Source organism: Athene noctua, chromosome 21 (assembly GCF_965140245.1).
Source record: "Athene noctua chromosome 21, bAthNoc1.hap1.1, whole genome shotgun sequence".
Classification (NCBI taxonomy): domain Eukaryota; kingdom Metazoa; phylum Chordata; class Aves; order Strigiformes; family Strigidae; genus Athene; species Athene noctua.
In genome coordinates, this window is record NC_134057.1 from 8116548 (window position 1) to 8142464 (window position 25917).

General features: G+C 41.6%; 1 protein-coding gene across 1 annotated transcript; it reads left to right on the forward strand.

Annotated features, from left to right (window-relative positions):
- Positions 1–496: 496 nt before the first annotated feature.
- On the forward strand, positions 497–17724 carry TMEM26 (transmembrane protein 26). The gene is made up of 6 exons (XM_074924272.1): positions 497–784; positions 4052–4130; positions 9684–9797; positions 10301–10521; positions 11579–11655; positions 13974–17724. Exons 1-6 carry the CDS (start codon positions 594–596, stop codon positions 14405–14407), a joined length of 1116 nt encoding a protein of 371 aa, XP_074780373.1. The 5' UTR covers positions 497–593; the 3' UTR covers positions 14408–17724.
- The last annotated feature ends 8193 nt before the right edge of the window (positions 17725–25917 follow it).

Below are 25917 nucleotides of genomic sequence, written 5' to 3' on the forward strand. Positions count from 1 at the left end.
CTTTCCAACATAAACCATTCTACGGTTCTGTATTGAAATGTTAAATGAATAACTTTAAAGCTCCCAAATATGAATGATTTCTTTCAGGGGGAGGGGAGAGGAAAGAGGGGTTTGCAGCCTCAGTACTGCAGCAGACCTTTTAGCCAGGAAGATTCAAATTAATAATGCTTCTTACATTTTGTCTTTTTGTTAGAGTTTTACGAGATGAGAGCAGCAAGTGGGGCTGGTAGAGAGCTGGAAACCTCCCTGCGGCTTTGTCCTGGAGCAGATGAGAGAGAGGACCCAGAAAGGAACCCTTGGCGCGCTCAGCGCTGCGCAGAGCGCGGAGTCTGGAAGCGTGAGCGCTGCTGCTTTTTTTTTTTTTTTTTTTTTTTTTTTTTTTTTTTTTTTCCCTCCTCTCTCTTCCCTTTAAAAAGTTTTCAGGAAGTCTGGGGGAGGGGCAATGCTGTTTCTTTTTTGTTATAATGGGCCCCTTTGTGGAGATGGAAGAGGAGCAGAGAGCAGCGTGGCTGAGGAGCTCCCGCGTCCCGGGGGCTCCCGGGGCAGCGTCCCGGGGCTCCTGAAAGGCGGCGGGTGCCGGCGGGGGGGCCGGGATGGAGCCGATGGTGCTGCTCAATGCCCTGGTCACCCGCCTGCTCTTTGTGCTGCACTCGCTCATCGGGGTCTGGAGAGTGACGGCCGTGAAGAAAGAACCCAAGTACTGGCTGCTGGCACTGCTCAATCTTCTTCTGTGCCTGGAGACGGGGCTCACCCTCAAGTTTAAGCAAGGCCGAGGCTACAAATGGTGAGCATAACCCCCCCCCGGCGCCCTCCCAGCCCCTCTCGCTGCTTTGCATGTCCTTTGGAGCAGATGCGAGGTGCTGTCTGCGGCTGTGCCCCGGGTTTCTGCCAAAGCTTTCTGCCTTTTCTCCTCTGCAGCACCTGGGGGTGGCGGGGCGGGGGGGGGACACACACAACTGGTAAAGGCTTGGCAAGTCCATCGCCAAGCGCAGAGGGTTTCACGAGGGGCAGTTTTGCAGCTGGGTACTTGGGAGCCAATCTCTGTGTGTGTGTGTATCCAAAAAAAAAAAAAATTAAAATGTGGGAAATGTGGCTGCAGGAGAGAGGTACGTCGTGCTCTAGGGTGCCGACACAGGGGGCTGGGGAAGCGGGGGCACACACTCCCCCCCCCCCCCCCCCCAGTGTCACCTCCTGAGCGACTTCGTGTCAGGGACTACACGTGTGAGGTGGGGAAGGGCGCTGCGGACCCACCCAGGCTCTTCCATGGTGATGCCCTGCACCTCTTACCCCTCCCGCCACGGTTTGCATCTTCCCTGGGAATCATTCCCTGGCCCTGCTAACGCCACGCCGGTGCCCGAACCAAAACTCAGTGACAAATAAAAGATGAGCAGCAACCGCTCTTACAGTGCAGCAAGGGCGGCTTAAATATTTGGCTTTGAATTTGAGAGGCTATTCCAGAGGGGAACGTTCATGCATGAAAGGCTGCCTGAAAAATGAACAAAAAAAAAAAAGTTAGTCCTAGCAGAGTTTGCCCAAGCACATGGGTTTTTACAAGCATCTGAAGAATTACTACAGTCATCTACAGCTCATCAGCACACCGCCAGCCAAAACAAATGCTCGGTAGAAAGGAAGTGGTCATGTAACTAATTGTCAAGATTTCATTAGGACATTTAAAAAAAAAAACAAAACCAAAAAAAACCCCTGAAACTACAGGCAGGCTCCCAGACAAAACCAGGATGAAAAAAGCTCTAAAGTATTTCAGTGATCTTAAATTCCTGCCCATTGCAACCTGCGAATCTCATTATAACAGAAGCAGCGTTGCATGACAATTCACACAAGTGTTCCACGCTCTACATTTGAATGTAATAAAAGCAGTGATAAATTCTGGGACACAGGAAAAAAATTAACAACAGCGGAGCTCCAAATGCACAGTTATGAGACGGAGGCAGAGTGAGCAGGAGAGAGGAGGCAGCAGAAGAGATTTCGTGAAGGAACACTTGCTATGGCAGCTTTTGGAAAAAATCTAAAGAAAAATAGATACAGAAAGCAGATCCATTTTAGATGAATATACGTGCTAAAAGATGGGGCTAAATATAACTAAAAGGAAATTTTGAAAAAGGATATGTTCCAGCACTTTAAGCAGCACAGTGAAGTACGTTTATAGGTAAGAACAGTAGGCAAATGGCCAGCATCTATTTGCGTCAGGATAAGTTTCTGCTCTGGTGGAAAACACTCACATTCAGAACAGGCAGCATCATCTGCTTTTAGAGACACGCCTCCACCGACAATCACTGGTCCAGGCAAGGGGCAATCCCTGCCACAGGGCTCTCCTGCCTCCAAGAGCCTCAGATTCTCTCCATTCATTATTGGCAGAAGACTCTTAATTTTTACACCAGGACAAAAAAAGTTAAATGGCATGTGGGCCTGGCCATGTAATATTTCCTCTAGATTGCTTCTTCTGAAAGAAAAGGCAGGGTTAATAAAGCCCCTGAAGTCTCCTGGCCTGATCTGGTATCATTAGCTCAGTACTGCTAACCTGCCAGCTGGATGGATTTTTTATGTGCTCAAGTCCTACAGGAAATACTGTAAAATATGTTAGTTCTCCCATTCAAATGAGAGGTGTGTTCTCTCCCAAAATAATCAGGCTAAAACCCCACAGAATCACTATTTTAATTTTTTTTTTTTTTTTTTTTAGAAAAAAAGCAAGCAACACAAAATGCCGCCGCCAAAACAACACCACCACCTCACCCTGAAAAAAAAAAACAAACAACCAAACCCAAACAAACTCAAACAACCAAACCAAAAGACCCAGGACTATCTTATTTAGAGGAGATTGATTGAAACATCTCATAGCAGCTCAGCAACCCAGTCAGTTACCTGAGCAATAAGAGTTTTTCCTTTTTCTCCATACTTAATCTTCACTGGAAAAGTCATGATTACAAAAATAAAAGGTACATTCTGGATAGGAACAAACAAAAATAAATGCAAAAAACTATTGACCAAAACCATTGCTGCAGTTACATACTTATAAACAATTTAAAAATCACTGCAGGGTGTGCTAATGACAAGACAGAAGGAATCAAGCAAGCAAGCATCCCGAGTTTGACTCCAGTGCCCTGTCCTGGGCCAGCACACGTGTGATGCAAAGGTTGTGATGCATCTCAGCAGCACTGCAGCGATGCTCACTCCGCACTATGGCACAGCTAGATGGAACATTAGTGGCATCAGACCTCATTCCTACTCCAAAAGGATAAGAATTGCCAAAAAAAACCCCCTCCTCACCCAAACAAAACCGTCATGTGTTTAATAGGAAAACATCAGCAGCCTTCAGAAGAATCAGTGCTTGCAGAAGGAGTAATTAAACATCCCTGGTAGTTCTGAATAAACTCGTCTCAAGAAGCTGAAGATAATAAAGCTTCAGCATCACAAGTTATATAGGTGATTGGCAGGGAGAGAACTAGAGACAGAAATCCTAAAGAATTATACAATTTTCAGCACAAATGGGGAAACAAGACCAAGACCCATTTTCATAAACCAATTTAGCATGCACTGAGAAACCTCCTGCTGAAGAAATGCTTGTTTTAGACCAACTGATGCTATTTCTACCTTTCCTGTGTCAATGCACAACCTTTATCCCAGCATCAACAACCTTTATCCCAGCATCACTCAGTGAAATGACTGAATGTATTAATTCACCCTTCATGAAATCAGAAAAAGCACGTTAGCTAGCGGCGTTACTTATTTATTTAAAGCACAGAGAATGAATGCTGCAAGGGAAATACAAACAAAGTGCCTTTGTTTAGTTCTTAAAAAAACCCAGGTTTTAAATAGACTTCCAGGTATGCTTTTAGATGGATGTACCAATAAACTTATGATTCACAATACCAACAGCAGAAGGAATTCAGCAAGAATAGCAACTCTTGCAGTTGCACTATTTCTTAATATCCCATATGGTAGGAGGCATAAGATGCTTTTCAATGCAAATAACGATAGGAAATATGGTGTTTATGATGTGATACAATACCAAGCTATCTTTTCTTTTCCTTCACAGGTTTTCACCAGCAATATTTTTATATCTGATTTGCACAGTACCATCACTATGGCTACTAGAAATTCATCATGGGACTCAGGTATTTATTATGAGACAAGATGGACTAGTTTGAAATCGATGCATTGTTTGGTGGGTTGGGTTTGGGCATACAGACAGAGATCTGCCAGGTCTTGTTCCAATTTTCCGTTTTATACTGGTGGGTCTCCCAGTCCAGCTCCAGCTATACTATGGACTACTGTGCATTTCCTAAATATCAAATATGAGCCTCATTCCTAGCTAAAATGAGACCGTTTAGTTGTATTTGGCTGGGGAACCGAGGACTGGAAGTTTAAAAAACACTCTTTCACCCCCAGGTTACCAGCTTGAATCTCACTCAGGATGGTGAAAGAATTTCATTGCTTTAGAGAGGTCTTTGTAAAATTAAATACGAGTTTCACAGCACTTACAAGCAGATATCACAACTCCAAGAAAACCAAAACTGAGACGGGTATCAGTGAAAGGGGTCTTAAACTCTAATTACCTTGTGCTTGCAACCTAGGAGAACGCTCACAGATTGCTACCGCGGATAGCCGACATGGTAGTTTGTCAGTGTTTATGTCCTTTCTTTGTTCGTGCTGTATAGTAATCTGGGAGGGGGGGGTGTGTGTGTCTGGGTTCCAATTCAGGACTAAAACACACAGTAAAATTTTTAAAGGCAATTTTTCTTTTGGCAGATGGAGTCAGTTAGAGCCAGGACAGAGCCACTTAGCCCAGCAGCCCACATCGAGTGAACCACCTCCCCGTGCAGGCTGCTTTCATGTCCCCACAGCACTTTTACATACTGAAAAGGGGATTTTATCTGTCTCAGCATCTGCACATATGCAGTACCTTATATCCACAGCAGAAAAGGGCCCTATAGGACCAAGAGCAAAAAGCAAGAGGAAAAAAAAACCCCCCATAAATTAGACTAAGAAGACATAGGGCCTCATTTTCTCCTTCGAAATATTGTTAGAGCCCACAGAAGCATAATCAAATATTCAAAATTGTGTTTACACTGAAAATGCCTGAGGCTTTTTCTAAATACAGCAGCAGGAATTTATTGTCTTCTTGTTTTGCCAAATCTCCTTAAACAGTCAGACAGGTAATGTGGATATTGAGAACATTTGTCATAGTTAAATCTGGTCCAAGAAACAGGCTAATTCTGTAGTCAAAGGCAGCAGTTTATTTCCCAAAATGATGTTAGAACATGGCATACTTTGTTCTTATTGATATACTGCTACTGTGAATTAAAGAGGGAGTATATCAAGTTAACAGCTTAGTTTATACCTGGAGAGATAAGATAGAGAGTTCTGGAAACACACAATCTAATAGATTAAAAACCAATACCTCCAGAAGGGAAGCAGCCCTCCTAGCGATCGCAAACGCAGCACCCAGAGTAGTACTACTCCTCCTACTAAAGTATTGCTGGGTTTTTTCCTTATTAAAATACTAACAGAATAGGTGATTATGCAGTTTCTAGATCCACACATTTAATATATACACCGTGAAAACTGTGTGTAGTCTTTACAGCAGTAGAATTTCGATCCTCATGTTGAATCTTTAACAGGAAACATCAACTGCTTGTGTTGATGCTGTTATTTAAGGCATGTGCTAATATGCAGTCTCTCTTCCAGAAGACAGAGGCAATTCTGCCTGAGTGCTGCAGAACTGGACATAAGTAATACCATTCATATATCAACAGTGAAATACCGACTGCATAGAAACTACCGCTTTGCAGTAAAGTATTTGGGGATGAAATACATGTTTGGGAGAGACTATAAAGTAAATTGAACTGTACTGAGCGAAAAAATTGCTGTCTGCAAAACAGAGTGGCAAGAAAATTAAAGCCATTTAATCCATTAAAATCCCCAAGCATTCTTTCTTAATATTGTGTAAGATCTCAGATAAACAAATACCTCTGTTACCTTTTCAAATGCCTGGTGCATCCCTGCCACAGAAAGCAATAACTGACCACCTTTAGCAGGGCTTACCCGACTACCAGTGCAGGCTTCCCAGTAAGTAATAAGACAGATGGTAAACTCTGTAATTATTTTTAACCACATTAACTTAAAATTTTAAGGAAATGGTGAATATTACTGCCCATTCCCCCAGCCTCATTCTGATGTGGGATCTTTCCGCCAGCTAAAATTCTCTCCTAAAAGTGATCTTCCATCTTGCCCCATTCCTTCCCTCCCACATCCATTATCTTCCTCAATTTGGAAAACAGCTTCAGCAATCTTTTATCCCTGTTTTACATTTCAGCTTTCCCGTATGAGCAAAACGAAGCAGTGGTGGTTGCTTTGAATTTCTGACATCATCACACCTGTTGCCATGGCGATTGCCACAGTGTTTCCAGCAAATTGCAGAGAGAGCAAGCTGGGTACCTGTTGCTTGGCAGAGGGCCCGCTCTGGGGAAGCTCTAGCCTCTTTCTTCCACAATGAACTCAGGCTTCCAGCCTCCATGCATGTTAACAGGATTGAGGGTACTCTGCCCTGGTATTCAAGTGTCAATTTTACCATGTCAGTGCTGGACCCATCATGAGAAGTTTTAGCTAGCCTCATTCTTATTTGAGAAAAACGGACTGTGAATAACATGCAAACAGAAATTTGCTGAGTAAGTTCAGTTCTTCCCCGTGCACTGACAGCGAGCTCTCTGCAGGCTGCACGCTAGGACAACACCATGACATGCACCAATATTTGAGTAGACGTTTTATAAATCAGAGGAACGTAAGCTTCATCTCCCAAGAAACAAAGGAAGTAAACCAAGTTGGAATTTACGCAAAATGTGTACAGTTTCTTCCTGATTTATTTTTGCACCGTATTTTTTCCACAGCGTTTTTGTTTAGCTACACACGCGGTCTTGATATCTAGGAGTAACTAGGCTCTAGCAGTGAAGAGGTAAACCACATTTATCAACAGCCTGCGAAACTTAGTACTTGTCACGTTCCCGTTAAGTCACTGCACATACATAACTGGTTAGGCAAGTACACCTGGCACCAACAGTCTATTTACATCAAATACACATGATAAAAAGAAAGGCTCTTCTCCAAACTTCCAAGTGAATCACCACCACAATCGTCACTTAATAGATATTCAGAAAGAAAAAAACCCAAACAAGGTATGAACATACGTAAATGAAAAAAACAGGAGCTAACTGAAATGACTGGCTTTGCAGATGCAGTTTTCCATTTCTTGCCTGCATGCAGCTGAGAAGAGCCATGGACCTGGCCCTGAGGAGTGTCATTCAGTCCCAGTTTGGAGAGCCTTGCACTGAAATAGTAACCCCTCACTCAGCTAGGATTAGTTGCAAAAATTACATACTAAGAACATACAAAAGACACTGATGAAGTGAGCTGATTTTCTTAAAGAATATTCTCTGCACCTTAGTGCCACTAGGGAGGGAGAAAAAAAAATAAAAATAAGATAAAAGAGCCCCATTGCAAGGCACGTGTAAGATGTGGCATGCTTTCCTGGACCTGCCTCCGGTGGGGCGAGTTGCTGACTGCTGCAGCTCCTCCGCCCTGAGCGGAGGTTGCTCAGACCCGTGGTGAGAGCTGTCTGCTCTCTGTAGTTGGCATGGGGAGAGCCACAGCATCTGCTGAGCAGCACCCACAGTATTAGTGCAACGGGCTCTTGTTTCAGTCCTGTCCTTCAGCCACCTGATTTACTTGCTGGGAGTTCCCACAGTCTTTGGGAAGGGTTTTCCACCATCCTTGCACATGCAAGAGGCATGGCCTCCTCCTGGAATTTGTCAAATTCATCCTCAAGAAACAGGGCTTTAAAAAACAAACAAACAAAAAACAATCCCCAAAACTCTGATGTGAAGTTTAACGCAAGTTCACGGCTCCCTTACTCTTACCCCTGGCAGACTGGGCAAGGGGGGCAGAGGAGTGAGCTGAAATGCAGACTCGATGACAAACCAAAGTGAAAGTGGATTACCTTCCTCCTCCAGCCCACCTTAGTAACCCCTTTGCACTACCCAAGCTACTTGTTACAGTATAAATATTCACTTATAATTCTGGGGTGGTTTTGCCAGTTACACCACATTTTTATGTCATGGTCTCCTCAGCCAGCTGTGTCACACTGCCTGTGGGGGTTCTTCAGAAAGGCTGACTTGGACGTTGGGGGCTGGTCTTCACAGGCTTTCGACATTTTTCTGAAGGCAACGGATAAAAAAACTGGTGCTTCTCCGGAGCACCAGTTAAATTTCATTTCTGAAACATCCTCTGAACAAGCTGTTCTTTCTTCCTCAGTTGAAGGGCTACCCCAGAGAGATGAGCCCCACAAGGCTGTAGCTGGGCAGCGTACCAGCCCACCTCACTGGTTCCACGTCCAGAAATTTAGATTTCTCTCTTTTAAATGGAAATACCTTCCCAAAACCTGTGTGTCCATCTTTCGATGCTCTCACACCACTGTCCAAATAAGGCAAGCGTGCAGTTTAAGAACCTTTACTACCAACTATAAAAACAACAAGCACTGACTTTTTTTTCCAGATTTTTTCAGACCACAGGAAGTTTCTCCTTTTATCTACAAGGTCAAGAGGCAGCATTTACCCAGATAACGAGCAACATTATCAGAGACCAAGTAAAATATCAAAGTGAAATCTGAAATTTGCTGGAAAATGTGACATTTGCTGGAAAATGTTGCTTTTATATTGGCAGGCATTATGCTGAACACAGCTACTCAGTATGCACTAGAACACATTCTGATTGTTGCAGAAAATCACTCCCTGTGCAATAAAATGGTGGGGGGCCCAGTGGAGAAATGCAAATCATCTGGTGTTCTCTGGCAAAATAAGAGAGGATAAAAGTCTTTAATAACAGCATGGTTTGATTTTCTAATTATCCCTTTTTTATTACGATGAAGAGAGATGCTAAGGGATTGTTATGAAGATAGATTTTTAGAACCATACCCCAGTTGTTCTGGGGCCAACCTTGGGCGTGAAGGTAGGTAGAAGGGCAGTGCAGTGCTGCAGACCTCAGAGAGGACACAGGCCCACTACTGCTTTACTACGGTTCAGCTAACAGTATGTGTTACCCAACATTCAGTTTCCCAGAGCACTACGTACTTGGAGAAAGTAAAAATACCCATTTTTTTTTCTCTTCGGCAGGCCCATTTTTCTTAATTATTGCTGAGTCTCACCTCTCAGATTATAAATTTTCTTGCAGAATAAGGCCCAACTGGGGGCGGGGGGGTGTTGAGGCAGCAGACAATACAACCCAAACATCCTACCCCAGCTCTATTCATTTCAGCTTTGAGGCAAGTCGTACAGAAGAATGAAACAAAGGCATTTTTAGAGAACTTTTTCTGGATAGTAGATATGAGAAGCAGATATTTTGAGAACAAGTTTGAATATAGAGACTGACCATAACCAACTTTTGCCCTACTTTTACCCCAGGACCTACCAACACATCACTCCTGTCCTTATGAGAGTAATTCCTCCTTTCTGAAAAGGGGGGAATTACATTCAGAGTGAGCACGTACCTCTAAATATTGACCGACTTCCACAACTAAACCCTCTGCAGTTCAGTACAACACGACCCTTTCAGCTACAGAGTGCATCTGGTCCTAGTGTGGGATTTTTATGCACGTGTGATGTTTATTTTCTCAACAGTACTGCAGTAATAAGCCTGGAGCTGTTGAGGTGAATTTCAGCAACCAAGACTTTAATCAATCCAGAGACAGCAGTCATGGAATTGAGGGAACAGATCACCACATCATTCAGACGGTAAGACACCTTTTCCTATTCCTAGTAGAGATCTTATGAAATTAGAGCAATCAGAGAGGACTGTTATGTCTGTTTGGGCAAGCTCCTCACACAGTAAGTAAAACTTAAAAAGAAAAAGAATTAATAGTGTTGTTTTAGAAAACCGTATTGTGAAAATGGCCTGCGGCACGCTGCATAGTAAGTATTGTTGGTAGGACAAGCCTCTCTGTGAAGAGGAGACTCTCCTACCGTTCTCTTCCAAATTTAGAAAGTGTCAGAGTGATGGTTCTGTGAAGGATAATGCTCAGCTGAAAAATGAGACCTGTAGTAGTACACAGAGAAAGTCTTCCTGTTCATTACCCAAAGTTTGTATTGATGTGCCTTATGGCTGCCACACTGAAATGATTAGCTCTAATACAATGAGGACAACACAAGCAGGCTCAAGGATGAACACAGTCTCTGAAAGTACCTATAATGTCAGTCTCCTGAAGTTACAGGAGTTATTGTTGTCGTCTCTTAAACAGGCTAAAGTCTTTGTGAATCAGCTCTCCACAATCTGTGAGACCGTATGGACACTCGCCCTCCACCAGACTTTTCTACTGCTACTAGTAGTTGGGAGATGGCTTCTCCCCATCGGGGTTGAAATCACCCGGGATCAATTGTCTCAGCTGCTTCTCATGTTTGTGGGAACAGCAGCAGATATACTTGAATTTGCCAGTGAAACCTTGTACATCGATGATGTTCGGTAAGGACTATTTGCTGACATGAATAATTTGTGTAATGCAAGATATTGGTTTTGTTTGAAGATGGTTTGTGCGGTCTGTGGTGTTCAGACTGGTGGAAGAGTATTTCCCACAAGTAACGGAAAGGCTCTTCTACATTTAAGGGCTCTGTATACTCTCACCTTTCCCTCTGTAAAAGACCTAACAGTCCCATGAGCTTTGTTAGGGATTACTCATCTGTTGCCAGCAGAGAAGCACGTCACATCCATCACAATAAAAGTGCACAAAGAGCCAAACAACCAGCACAACTGCCATGCAGTGTGAGTTCTTAAAACTACAGGAGGTGAAACGCTGGATACACAATAAGTCCCTTCAGGTTAATGAATTGCTTAAGACTGGCAAGGAAGCAACTAGAGTTTGCTTTGATGATTCATTATCCAAGCTGCTTCTTTGGTTATCTCATGTGCACTTTCCTCATGATAGAATGACAAAGTGTTCAAAGATAAGAAGAAAGGGAATGGCAGAGTCTGGTGTGAATTTTCAACATTGTGATCTCTCCTCGAGAAAGTGAGCTCATCTCCCCCTCATAGCACTGAGAGATGAGCTGTGAACATCCATCATAAAGAAAAGGAATCACAGAAGAGGTTCATCCTCTGGTACAGACATACTTTTTTTTTTTTTTTTTCTTTTAAATATCAAAGAAAATGTTTTACAGCAGGAAGAGGTCCTTCCCACTTGGCAGAGAAGCTTCAGCCTTGCAAGGAATTTGTAATCACTACAAGGATAAAGATATCTCCTCTTTGAGCCACAGAGTCTATTTCCATATGCTTAGCATTATAATGTTAGCATCAGATATTTAGTGTAATTACACAGCTGGAACATGTAGACTGAACAGCAAAAAAATCTATACCAAAAGGTGTCTTTGTTTGCCTCAGTCTTACATCTCAAGAGCATGCATTAATCAACCACTGTTTCACTCACCCACCCTTTAAATGACATTCTAAATACTACAGGAAACATTTTTGTTATCGCGTAAGGAAACTGCATCTTCACTGTTACCACTTTTTTCCCCTCCCCTAGGAAGAATTATGCTCTCATAAATGCAATTCTTGCCATATGGACCTGGAGTATGTTACAGTTTCCACTCGATCTTGCAGGTTAGTACTTGCACACAGACAAGAAAAGAGAACAAATGCTTTAAGTTTTTGCTGGTGTGTCTTGCAGCTGTGCACACACACTACAGGCTATACCAAGAACTTCTGGTGGAGAGCATTTCATATGACAATGGTTTTTGAAGAAATCCAATTGTGGTTTCTTCTGAGGAAGCACTTGCTTTCTGGCTAACCTCTGTGATAAAACTCTCTACTTCCAGACAAAAATAGAATCGCAATATTGTGTTGGAGCAGCTGCTCCAGTTGCCTGTTACTGCCTTAAACTGCACTGCATGAGTGCTTGACTTAGGTCTGGTCTTGGATTATAATATGGCTTGAGTCTGGGTAGGTTACTAGACCCTATGGAGAGGCAGGAGATTGTAAACCACAGGGAACAGCACAGGCAACAGGTGATGTGACCAGAAGAGAAATTACCTATTTACAGGGAGCCCGAAGGACCATATGATGTTGGGACTGTTCACCCTTATCTTAAAGGCCCACCACTCAGATAACTCAGGCTTGTATTCATCCCTAGGCAGAAAGGGCGGGCTTCTCTGTGTCCAGGAAGAATAACAAAAGTTGCCTCAATCATCTGTTCCAACAGAGGGTTTGGCCTCCAGTCACTACAAGTTTGCAGCTCAACTGTCCCAGTCTAAAGATACGTTATCCTCACGAGCATCTTATATAATATTTATGACTAGGTTGACACACTGACTAAAATAATAAAAGAATAGTAATGAAAAAAATAATTTCAGGAATTTTTCATTAGCCTTTTCTTCATGAACAGCAGTAGGCTTTGTTTTCAACACTAAAGTTATGAAAATATTTCATTGTTTCAGCTCAGCAGCTGAAAAAAACTGATGCAACCACATTTCAGCTTTATCACAGCTAGAATTCCTGTTACTGGTAAAATATATTCTGTTAAAAAGATGCACAACACTCAGGTTTAAAAAAAAAATCAAAACAAAAACAAAACCCCAAAAAAACCCACCAACAAAAGAACCCCCATACACATCACCACCACCCAAATAAATTCAAACAGTACTTAAACAATCACAGCATTAATTAAAATGAAGTAACCTTTTGTACTGCACATTTTTCTCTCTGCTATTGCTTTTCTGCTTATTTAATTACATTTACCAGGTAAAAATTAAATTACTGAACACACATTGCCCTGAAATTTGCTATGGGTACAGTTTATTTTAGGTAGTTCTATACAGTTGTACAGATCGTGCAAGCATCAGAATGTTTATTCATACATCAAAAATAGAAATTTTTAGGCACTTATTATTGAACTACAGCGATGCATTTAGGACTGTTAAACGGCAGTGGCACAAAAACATATTAAAATATTAGCTGCTGCTGAAGCTTTGCCTAATGGATTGAGCAAATTTCTACATTCTACAACTCATTTTCCACTTGAGTTTTTGGGTTTTTTTCCCCCAGCATTGACCCAAACAACAGAATTTTTTCAGTAAGCTGAAATGTTTGGCAGTTGCTACTGCGTTGCAAGTAGCTCTGTATTTTAAACTAATGAAATCCCACTGCCTGAGGAACAGGTTAGTTAAACTACCTGCATTTTCGTAAATCAGCCGTATTTACCACACACAAGCCCTTCTGACGATCCTCCTACGTGACCATGCCACAAAGAGCATTCTAGCCCATCACCGCTTTTATACTCAACACATCCACATAAATTCCCACAGCTGCATGAAATTTCATACCCAGAAATCTAAGAATGAGTAACGGTGGCTCAAGTCTTACATAGCAAGCAGTGACCACGGTTCCTTCCTATCCATAATGCTCAATATTGCCCTGCACTGACATGATTTGTTCTTACTATGACACATGAAAAAAAGTCAATGGGTATATAGTTAATCTTTTAAAAGCAAGGTCTTAGCCTGGAACAAACTGAAGTGCTACACCTCAGACTGTTCCCATTCAGCACAGTAGTTTGGGTTTTTTTTTAAAGATAGATACTAGCCTAGCGTGTTGATTGAACAGAAAGATGTCTGGGGATGTTACAGAAAGAGTAGGTGACCTACGTCTTGTTTTAAAAGTATATAAATTCTGATAGCTTTGTGGGATGGAAAAGGGGAAGCGGTTTTTGGTCCTGTTTGGCCGACCACATAAGTGCCTGCTTAACCTGAGAGCTTAGTGTGTTTTGCTGAAACAGATCCCAGAATTTGGAAGTGCTTTATGTTGCAATTGTTCGCATTTGAATGCATTTATAATCCAGGGTACCCTGGATTATAACCGCCCTTTAGTCCAAACCTGGCTCAGTTTTTGAAAGTTATTATAACATAACTGTGTTGTGTTTCCAGTACAGCATATTGGCTGCAAACCAGCTGCATCAAGCAGGCGGATCCCCAGCCTGCTGCTTTGCAGGTACAGCGCGGAACTGTGGAACATCGGGGTCAGCCTTTTCATACAGGATGGTCCCTTCTTCATCGTGCGGTCAATCCTGATGGGCCACTTCAGAATATTCAATCAGATGCTGGTGTTTTTTACAGTTAAGAATATCTTAGTTGTGACTCTACAATTGTACCGTTTGGCAGTGATAACACTAGACTTCCGTGCTACCACCCTGCAGAAGAGCAGGAAAGGAGGAGTCAGCTGTTGCCCGTGTGAGCCTTACGAAGCTCGTACTCATGCTACCGCTGACCACGATACTGAAATGAGTGAGTTTGTTGCTTTTCCCCCAAAAGAGGAAGCCCAAGCTCCATCAGAAGATCGGGGAGCACAGGTACTGACTTGAAAGAGGTTGCATTTCCCACAGCTTCCTCAGAAGGGCTTAGCCCGTTTCTGTGGCCAAGCATACCTTGAGTGCCTGAGTCATCTCTTCCACCAAGAGATCTGTCATTTTTTCTAAGTTATAGGGGAAATTTCTGAAGCAAATTCATAGAAGTGGGACATTTTTTTTTAGCCATTTGTATGGTGGGTTTTGACTAGTTCCCTACTATATTACCACAGGGATTTTGTAGACGTAGTTTGTAGTAGCCAGAAAGGTTTGGCACACTAACGAAGTTGTTTATAATCTTTCGTAGCTCTGTGCTAACATACACACTTCCATATATTAAAATAGAAGGACAAGCCTGTCCATTATGGGAAATACAGAAGCATTTAGCTCTACTTGAATGGTTGGGCCATAACTAGAATGTGATGAACAACACGTTCTCTGTGTATGGGAGAAACTTCAGCAGCAACAACTGTGCAGCCATGCAAATGAAGGGGGATGACAGATTTCTACTGTTACTGTGACATCTAAACATTTTTCGTTCAAGAATTTTAAAGAAAATCTTCAAATGTTATCTCATCCTTTGCTGGATTTAGTTAAAAACTATGCACCACCATGAAACTGCATACACAAGACTGTCTCTTAGGACCTGCACGGTCCGAATAACTTAAACCTTACAAATAAATAAATAAAAAGCAGGCCCACAGATCAATAGAATACAACTGTATTCGTCACAGGCATTTTCTACAGAGGTACTTGCCTTTATTTATACCAGTTAGAACACACACAAAAACCCCAGCCCCAAAATATTTGTAAAGACTTTTTTTTTTTTTTTTCCCCACTGTGCTTGCAATTGAGACAAGTTTTTTAAATGTGTCCATTTTATATGATTTTTAAAAGTGGCCTAACTTGGGCATACAATCTAACTACAAAGAAAATGGCACTGCTCGTGTTTGACAAAACAATCTAGACGGAAGGATTCATGCACGTGCTTCAAATTTTATAGAGCACCACAAGGTCCCATGAAATAACTTGAGAGATTGGTCTGTTGAGCATCAAGATCCATTTTTAAGAAATGGCTAATAATTAATAATTTACTGCTTTCACATTTGAAGCAAACAGAGGGCCTGATAAATTTCTCCCAAGAACCCTCTTTAGATCAGTGTAAGACCACTGACTTTTCTGGGCTTATCTTATAGAGGCTGAAAATAAGTGATTTTTTGAAAGTCTGCCTAAAAATTACGTTCTCACAGAATGCGGCAGATGCTTTTACAAAGTTCTGTATGCCTTTTAAAAGAGAGCAGCAAAGCATATAGAAAATCTCGCAAATATAAAGTAACCTAATTAAGTTAATTTCCCTTATTAAAAATTCTCACTTAAACCTTATTTTCTAAGCCCTCAGCTATCTAAGGACAGAATCTGACGTTGGGAATGAGTAAAATGTTTCTGTCACGACTCATAGGCTTATTTACCCATAGCCTGATAGGCAGTGACACGTTTATTCTTTGAAAGCTGAACCTATTGAAAAAATCCAACCCCCAAACATGTGAACCTGTATTTATATTTGTGAGCTGTTACTGTTCTACGCAGGATCGGGCCCTTCCATTATGACAGCAGAAAATGCACAGCCATCAAGAAGGGAGTCTCATATCCTTCATAGCCCTTTCTACCGTTTATACTTTAGTAATAACGTGCAACACCTCCTTCTCTTCTTATTTTGGGCCTTTTTCCAGGCAGATATTTTGAAAAGCCAATCATTTGCTATGGCATTGTGAAGTAGACATATGGAGAGTGGAATGCAAATTCATTTGGGAATTGAATTCACGTCTAGAGGTAAAGAAGCTGGAGAGTGCTGCTGCTGACCAGCTGCGCTGTCTAAAACCTTTCACATGAGGGTGAATTCAGACTCGGTCGGTAGAACCACAACGCAGCTCTTCCTTGTTGATGCAAGCCAGGACTACTCACATTCATTTTGAGTTTACCACTTGCTGATATAGTAATTATCCTGTTAAAAGGATCCTTGCTAATTAATTTGGAGTGTACCGAGCTTGCTAGAACATCATTTTAAATTCATCAGCACAAAAATTGCAGGATTTTTTTTTTTTTTAACTTGCTGTCTATTTAAAGGCTTAGTTCAGCAACAAACTGCCTACCAGGCAAAGCCTGCAGCAAATGCAAGATCCCCCGGGGTCAGCAATAAAGACTAGTTACAGCAGGAATATTTTACACAGAACTATATTTCCTGGTCTTCAGGCTGTTCCATTTTAAACAGAGCTTCTGATCCGATTTACAGTGAGAACAACTCGGATGCTAGGTTGTTACTACTAGATCCCGTCCCCGATTACTCACAGACAAAATGAGCTAGATCCTTCTTCAACCTTACAATAGAATAGATTTCGATTTCCCCTTTTCTCCCTGTTATCAAGGGTGACAACAAACAGATTGCTTAAAACCAAAAGAAAATCCAAACAGACAAAGCACCTAAATGATGGGTACTCTACCTCCCCACCTGTGTGCAGAGCGGAATCCCACCTCCAGGTAGCAGTAGGAACAACCTGCAGTTCCCACTACTTCACTGAGAAGCCTGGAAATGGCAACTAAGAATTCTCGTACCTTGTCTGTTTAGTCACAGCAGCAAAACCCAGTTTGAAAGCCCTACCTCACCTTCCTCCTGCAAATTTTTTTTTGGAGGAAGGACTAAACCACTGGTTTTCCAGCAGGCTGTCCCGACTCAGCTGGGTGTGGAGAACCTTTGTCTCATCCCACAGCCTTCCAGAGCTTTGCACTAGGCAAGTGGTAGAATGCATTTTCTTGAATATCCACCAGCATCAGTGGTGTATCTAAAGAACAACTAATGTCATGCTTGCTCTTCAGGAAAAGCTGCAGTAAACTTTCAGACGGGGAAAATTCAAGCCTTCAAAATGGAAGCATTTCAGAACGTTTATCTTAACCATTATTTACTCAAGTCAGGAGAATTACATTACTAAATCTGTTCTGCAAACAGATATCCAACCATTTACTGTTACTTATTCTGGTTGCTCCTGCCTTGTCTGTTTAAGATTATTCCATATTAAACCTAACTAAAATATGAACTAAAAATCTATTCCTTCTGTCCTTTGGACATTGGGTCAAATAAGATCATAGCCCTGAGACTAAAAAAAAAAACAACAAAACAAAACAAAAAAACACCACCACCCAACCACCATGATTTTATTGCATTCCCATTGGTATTTGTACTGTACTGTGTTCTCTGGGACCATGTGAAAATGGAAGAAAAATGTGCAATTACTTTTTAGAAAATTCCAACTGTATTTTACAAATAAAAGGCAGTTACCTCAGGCATAGCTGCCAATTTATTATGTGAGAGCTGACTGTTATATGTTCCCATTAATTACATCTTCCGCATGCTGCTTTGCCTTTCCACCCTTCGTCAATTAATTACTTCAGCCAGATTCTGACTGCAGCCGTTCCTTTGAAAACCCACAGCAACTGCAGTAAACTCCACTCTATTCTGGATAGGTTCTTCTTAATTCAGAATCTTTGCCTCCAAATCTGCAAGTCACAGCATAATCCCAGGGTGGGTGTGTTTAATAATCCGCACACAGGATGCGTTTTACAGATGAACACAAATTATATGCATTTAGATATCCATACACACCTGGAAATACCTAATACATACAGCTTTTATTTCTGTTAGCATGCGAGATTGCTGATGAAAACACTCTGCAGATCTCTCTAAAACATTACAAATATCTTAAAGCTTAGGACTCTAAATACTAAGCATACCATACTCTCTACACAATAGACTTATTTTAATATTTTTTTTTATTTTTTTTTTTGTAAAGTTCCCTGGAATATATTCTTTCCATGCAGGTTTCCTCAGGTGAATGAAACCTACCCAATCATTATTTCCCCCTCAAAGTTTTCAGAGCATTAGAACAGAATACCAGCATCTAAAAGTGCACAAGACTCTTTCTCTGGTTCTGTGTCAATAGAAAATAGGCAAGTCTTGAAATCACCAGATTGGAGTCCTTGTCCCCCTGGTCTTTGGGTTCAATTCTCCTTCTTTTTCCAGGCTTTTCTGTGAGAAAGGAAGCCTTCCCCTCCTTGTGAGAGCAAGGAAAATAGGTTATTCCTAATACGCAATGGTGAGGCAATAAAAAGGGGTCATGATGGCAGAAGTGGCAAAGATATTTGCCCACGATTGGTCATTGCACCAGCAGGGAAATACAGTGATACAGACCCCTAATGGAATAGAAACTAACGACTGAGAAAACCATGCACAACCTGCATTCTGAAAACCTTCCCTTGCCCTTCGGAGCCAGCATGGGAAGAGTTCTTGGTAAGACAGCTCCACTTCAATGACCTCCAGCAAGCTGCTAACACAGGAATTCCAGTCATCCCAAGTCTGTCTTGCAGGTGACCCTAAAAAGCTCATACAAAGTTTTCCTAATTTGGGCTCATTTGGGTCCTGACTTTTCCCTTTTGATTGGGTTAAAGGTGTAGGAGGGAAAGTGATTTAACAATACAAAAAACTTGATTTATCCACCTAAACTCTTACCTCATCCTCTACATACTGCTGTTCTCTCTTTGTCTACACTTCTGGCTGCTTTCTGGGCTCATCTTCCAGATCTCAGTACACAGACAAAAGCTGCTGAACACTGAACTTCCTCCTGCTGCCTGTGAAAGTCTTCACAAAAAGCACACAAGAATTCAGGCCAATAAAAGATTAAGAAGAGCCAAGCCTATTTCTTCCTGTTAAGGACAGAAAGTATCTACAGCTGCCAAGAAGTTTCCTCCATTTGTTTGTAGCCTACCACAGAGATAAGAATGTTTTCCCCGAGTAGTGTTTCTGTATTGTTCTGACTTTTTGAAACAGCAGCATCATTTTTTGTAGCGCTGAGTTAATACCTCCTTCAAACAATCTTAAAGCCATACAAAGTTTGAAATGAGGCTGTCAGACTGCAGGTGAAGGTAAGGGAGTTGAAGGATGGTATAATGGAAGTGTGATGCCCTAAGCCAGCGTTTTTAATTCTGGGAGGTGGGAAAGGCCTCCAAACAGGCTTGCATGGATATAATCTGTAATAGCAGCTTGGATGATCTGAACTCAAAATTGCTCTAAAAATCTTCAGTCTCCTGTATATCTAACTAATAGTACCCTGAAATAGTCATACAGAACAGATATAAGCACAGCTAACACCTCGGCCTCTCAGAAGACTCCAGAGTAGCGTTAGAATAGATTTACAGTGTAAAAAAAAATTAAAATGATTGAGTGCTGCTATTCTTTCATTTTATATTATTCTGAATAAACTGATGCTTCACATTTGAAGAATGTGTAGGACTTAATTTCATCCGGCATCCTGCCTAAAGTGCTTCACGATTTCAGTCCCCTGATAGAATTCACAAAAAGCTTGTCTTTCACAAGAAACTTGGTAGAAGCCTTCTTGGAGCATCTTTCAGCATTGCATGAGACAATAGTATGCTCAGCGACTGCAGTACATGAACCAAGACAGCTGTCAGACACTGTAACTCACCACAGGTCTAATCCTGCTTTCAGTAAGCATTCACAGTGCCACTGCTGAAGTTCTTTACTGTGTCTGTAGTATTATTACAGAAACATAAAAACAGGACTTATTTTTTATGCAACCAATTAAAATATTTTAAGCACCTTCCAAACAGATTTATCACAACTGTCAAAGTATAATACTCTCTTTTTCCCATTAGAGGTCAGCTCTGGGGAGTGGTTAACCTTCTCCCTGAGTGAGGGGGAGAACTCCCTCTTCTTCCCTTTCAGATTTCATGTTGAGATGAAACCTAGTTGTCCTGGTTCAGTGACAAACCAATATGACCTTATAGTGGCCTTCTAGTATTTAAAGGCGCTACAGGAAAGCTGGAGAGGAACTCTTTATCAGGGAGTGTAGGGATAGGATGAGGTTAATGGGTTTAGACTGAAAGAGGGGAGATTTAGATGAGAAATTCTTCCCTGTGAGGGAGGTGAGGCCCTGGCACAGGTTTCCCAGAGAAGCTGTGGCTGCCCCCTCCCTGGCAGGGCTCAAGGCCAGGTTGGACGGGGCTTTGGGCAACCTGGGCTAGTGGAAGGTGGCCCTGCCCATGGCAGGGGGTTGGGACTAGATGATCTTTAAGGTCTCTTCCAACTCAAACCAGTCTATGGTTCTACCTTGCGAGCTGCATATCAAGTTTAACTTAAAAGTTCAGCTCTGTTGTGGCAGAAAATAAAAGACTATTTTGTGGTCTAATCCAAGGAATACTAATTCATTTTAAAAAACCCTCTTACATGCAGAAAAAGAAGAGAATGCCTAAGTAAGTTGCCACAGGGGTAGCCTGAAGCCATATGCCAGCAAGTTACTCTGCTTGTATATTATGAGAATTTTTATCCATCTAATCAATAAGAAATGAGTAGTTACTATGGCAATTTCTACACTACAAGGTACTCGTGCTGCAGTAGAGTGTGTTCTAGAAGGACAAATACATTTACCACTCTAATGTAAATTTTTGCACCTTTTACAGTGTTGCAGTGCAGTGTTTAGGCTTGAGAAGGGTGAAAAGAATAAGATGAGAAGAATAAACCAAGTCAAAAAATAGTGGTGGTTATAAAGGACAGCTTGGGAATTCTTAAGTGATTAATAGATACCAGGTTAGAGCAACCCACAAACATTCAAACAAATCAAGCAGAGATTTTGCAGATCTTTGGTTGAAGTCAGATATAAAGAAAATAAGATTTCACTACTGTATTTCCCTTTGATTATCTTCCTCAAAGTTTGAACTGTTGAGGTTAAAGTCTAGTCTCTCTTATACCACCATCAATTCATCCTAATATTGATTTCAAGGGATAGCAGCGCACTCTGTAGTAGCCAGGGCTGATTACAATGGATGTATTCCCTTCTATCACAACACTCCATAACCCTGCAGGGACTGCTGACACTTACACATCCAGAGAACAAGGATAAAACTTCACTTGCAAGATACCAAATGCTACAATAAAAGTGCAAAATTCTTTCAAAAGTCTGAAAAATAACTGACCGTGATCATCTTTATGAAATACACAGAGAAAGTACATACGCCTCTTACAAAATCTTTATCCCATGATATCGTGGCTACATACAGAGACAAATTAAGACACCACAACTGCTAAAGTTGGAGCAATGATTGGAGCACAAATCTGCCAAAAAGATGTTCAGGAGAGAAGCCTAGGTAAATTAACCTTTGGGCAACTTTAGATGAGAGAAACATGAACACAGAAACACCGGGGCCTAAGGACACTTTAAAACTCCCATTAATATCTCCTAGAATCCACGTAGAAATAACACATGGCACAGTTATGAGAGTGTCCATTTCTGACAAATATATGCACCTGAGGTTCGGATTTTGATGCCTTTTTTCCAAACGATCAGTGCCGAGAACTGAAAGTTAATATAACTAAAGGTATCGGGTTCTTTCCCACAGGATTCAAACACAATTGTATTTTTACTCTTAAAATACTGACTCTAAAGTTACATTTATAAAGAAACACTAATTCCTACGTAGGAAGGCTTTGGGCCTTACTGTAGTAGCAAAGACATAGCTCCAAAACCTTTACAGCTAGAAAATAGTTAAAAACAGCATTAAGTATAACCCATAATAATTATGCAGTTTCAAAAGAGATCTTTGAAGTGGGACAATCCCTTTGAAATCTGAGAAGCATGAAAGAAAGAGAGACCTCCTACCGAAAGATGATAAATTTAGGCAAATCTTTTGAAGGCTGGAAGGTTAAATGATAGTTGGATATCACTGTCCAAGCAAAAGCTGAGGTATCAGGCAAACAGAAATCCAAAGCTCTAATATTGCACAAAGGAAAAAAATTAAAATAGAAGGGCTGTCTAGTGAGCTTACCCTACGCACACCACTATGAAGGAGGATACTAAGAGGGTGGGCTGCTCCTGGAGAAGACACTCAACCTTCACACTCTGACTGCAGCCTGTGTACCACAGCAGCCAACCTTTAGCCACTTGAGCTTAAGCCTGAGTCTGTCTGGATACAGTTTTCTAGGATTCCTGAAACGACTCACAATTGGACAAGAAGTGTATTTAAACAGGCTCTTTATTTTCTCCCAACTATGTTACCTCAACAGTATCACCATCAGATGGTTTCAAGTCCATTTCCTTATTAAAAAAAGACCAACTACATCATTTTTTCCACTGCAGAAAGAGGGAATGAAACACAAGAAGCAGACTGGCCCGGACACAGTCAACATCATAAAACTAGACTCAGAAAAGGCTTTATTCTCACCTCTTGGAATTTTACTGGGGTCCTTAGTGCCACAGAGCAATTCCTCAGAGAATACTGTGTAATGCAGTTACCAATAACATAGTTCAGAAGTTACAGTCTTTCCCTTCACTTCATCAGCTTGGTATAAGAAATAATATCCGTTTAAAATGAGCAAGAATAGAGAAGGGAAGATTTTTACAGTATTGTTTCTCTAACAAAACTGTTTCTTTCAGAAGAGCTTTAAGGCAGTGCACTTGTGTTTTAAAGGTCTGTTTCTGTAGATGGGATAGCTCACATCAAGCTTTTAGTTTGAATCAAGTGAACTGTGCAAGTCTGATACCACCTTAAGAAATCTTCAGCTGATCACATTTTAATTTGCACCAAATGTGTCTGTGTCTACCTCCATAAAACCCATCCTGGTCAGAGATTTCTTATAGCAAAAAAAAAAAAAAAAAGTCCTTTTAACTAGCTCTGCAGCCAAGGTTCTTCCATTTTCAGTGCTTTAAAAAGGAAGTGTGGCCTGTAAGGAAACACAACAGGAACTGACTGCGCATCTGTGTGAGTTCTCAAAGTGGCTTTTCTGTGGAAACGTTTCCAATAATGCACTTCAGCAAATTTTCATTTTGCAATTTAGAGAGCTCGTCACTGTGGTCTCAGCAGATGTGCAATAGCACCAACTACTCACACCATACGAAACCTTTTTAGAGGAGAAAGATACTTCATCAGGCTACACTGAGAGAACTAGAAATTATGCTGGAAGTATAAAAACCACTACCTGTCCCACAGAAAGGATAGGTCTTAAAAGAAAAGGTCTGAAGCATGTCAGACACCCTTGGATCTTCAAGATGGCATATCTAAGAGCATAAAACATCTCTTGTGAGTTATGAAACACCATGAGCTCTCTACTTTCGGTATTTTACACTCCCTAGCCTCCCATTATCTAATTTATATTGTGTAATGTCCTATTTATAGATTTCAGGCTCTTTGGTGGTTATTTTATTGTCATCAGTAGCAATTGTTTGTTGCTTGTACCACTTCCTTACCTCAGATTTATACTGCCCTTGCACTCAGAAGAAAACAAACAAATAAAAACCCCACCAACAAACAAAACAACCCAATGGCACAACACATACACTGTCACAGTGTGGTGAAGGATTTTGCAAAACAGTTATCACAAGCGCTTTGCAAGATCATGGGTCCAAGCAGCAGCAGCAACAGTATTTGAGCACAACGTGCTCAAATTACAGCATGAAAGGATTTATTCTAGAATGAATCGCTGTCAGCAGTTTAATGAAAAGTAGGATCTTCACCTCTGCAAATGTTTATAAGAAAAAAGAGAGGAAAAAGGAGGGACAAAAAAAAAAAAGTCCTTTACCGAGTCATGGTGGCAGCAAGAAAAGTTAATCCTCTTCATTCTACCTTCCTTCTATGTCCTGAGAGGTTACTGTCATCCCTTCCCTCCTACACAGCTTTATTCCAAGGAGCCTCATGGATAAGAATCCCTTATTACTTACAGTCATTTCTTAAAGATGAGCCTCAAGCTACACAAAAACTGAAAATAAACGTGAGTAAAGCCCAAGTATCACTGCCTGCCCACTGTGTCCCACAGCAGTTGGCAACGCTAGTTAAGGAAAACAACAGAAAATGCTGTGCAGGCACCCAGTGATACTGTGAGTGGAGATGCTGCTTTGTTAAAGTGATTGTCACACGGGATGCAGGAGAAGGGACATCACCAGAGGGAGGTTTCACTCAGCTACATACAGGAACATATAGCCCTCTATCTGCACGTTCCAAGGATGCTGTGAGGGACCACACCTTTTCCAAAGAGTAACCTTTCAGATGATACCAGATGTTGTTTGGAAATGCTTTGCTTATATGCACAACTATTAGAGCAAGGCCACAGACACCGAGAGGGAAGCATGGAGAAAAGAACAGTACTTGGACAGTTAGCAGTGGGGTGGACATTTGCACTTCACACCCGGACAGGCCAAAGGCTTGGTTAACCCTGAGGTTACCACAACGGAACGCTCCCTGGAATGTCTGCAGCACAGTTTTGCACAACCGTGGGGTAGCATACACCTTTTCACACCACACGCTGCCAACGTTGCAGAAGGCAGGTAGGATCCACAAGTTCTACTTATCATATCCTTGCTTTCAAGTGCCCTATAAATGGGAAATCTACAGATAATGCTTCAGGAACAGACTCAAGCAGGACAAAGTCCCACTGGAAGTAGGTACCTTCCTCTCTACTGCATTCAAGATACAAATGAACCCTCCTGAAGCAGCCAACTCGGCATTTGGTGAACTACTTTATCTCCCCTTTCTCTTCACTATGGGACTATATACATTATGAACAACACCTCCATCCCTTCCATTTCTGAGTCTGCCTTGACCAAATACACAGGGAAACTTCACAAAGTAACCAGCTTTTGAATTCACGACTTTATTATTAACATAAAATAAAAATAAAAGGTTCTTACCATGTCAGAGCAGCCTAGTTCACATCCAACACATAAACATTTGAACTAACTTAATTCCCTGCTTGCAACAGGTAGAGTTTGCACCCTCACAAGTGACTCTTCACTAAGCCACTCCCTTCCCTTCCTGCTGCTCCTGGGGCTCACCTGACGGCAGCTAGCAGCTCCTTGATTCAATTTACTAATTCAGCAGAAAAGGAAGAAGCAGAGGCAGGGGAAAGAGAGGCATAGCGTGTTGTTGCATTAACTCAGCTGTGTTACCTAACTATCTGATGAGTGACAAGTCACATAACCTAGCTGGAAGGAGCCAGATCAGGAAACTGTTTCTGTAATTAAGTGTTGAACAATTAGGCTTGTATTTAGTGGGTCATTACTGACTGAAGCTCTCTTTTTCTTTGTTGCTGACTCCCACAATATGACAGATTATCCAAGGATATCTCTGTCCAGTGCAAAACAGCAAAAAGCTCTTCGGATATGCGTTCACTTGGAAAGTTTCCCAGGAAGAACAAACGACAGCGGCAGGATCCCTTTCTGTTTCAAGTGGAACAAATCTATCCAAAATAGCTGCTTGTAACTGGAACAAGAAACGATGAGACACTTATGAGAAACCGGAGTGGAGGACTGGCCAAAGGGAGATGGACTCTTTCCCCAAGTAGACAGCAGAAATGGGCAGCTTGGCCAGTTTTCCACTGCCTTCCCCACCTCTCTGTACGCCCTTAATAGCAAAGACATCCCAAGATGGTAATGATGCTCCAGACCTCTTTGGCCTCATCCACTGCATTTAAATAT

Coding starts and splice junctions, on each gene's coding strand:
- TMEM26 (XM_074924272.1), top strand. CDS start 594: ATGGAGCCGATGGTGCTGCTCAATGCCCTGGTCACCCGCCTGCTCTTT. Junction 785..4,051: donor CAAGGCCGAGGCTACAAATG/GTGAGCATAACC, acceptor TTTCCTTCACAG/GTTTTCACCAGCAATATTTT. Junction 4,131..9,683: donor AAATTCATCATGGGACTCAG/GTATTTATTATG, acceptor TTTTCTCAACAG/TACTGCAGTAATAAGCCTGG.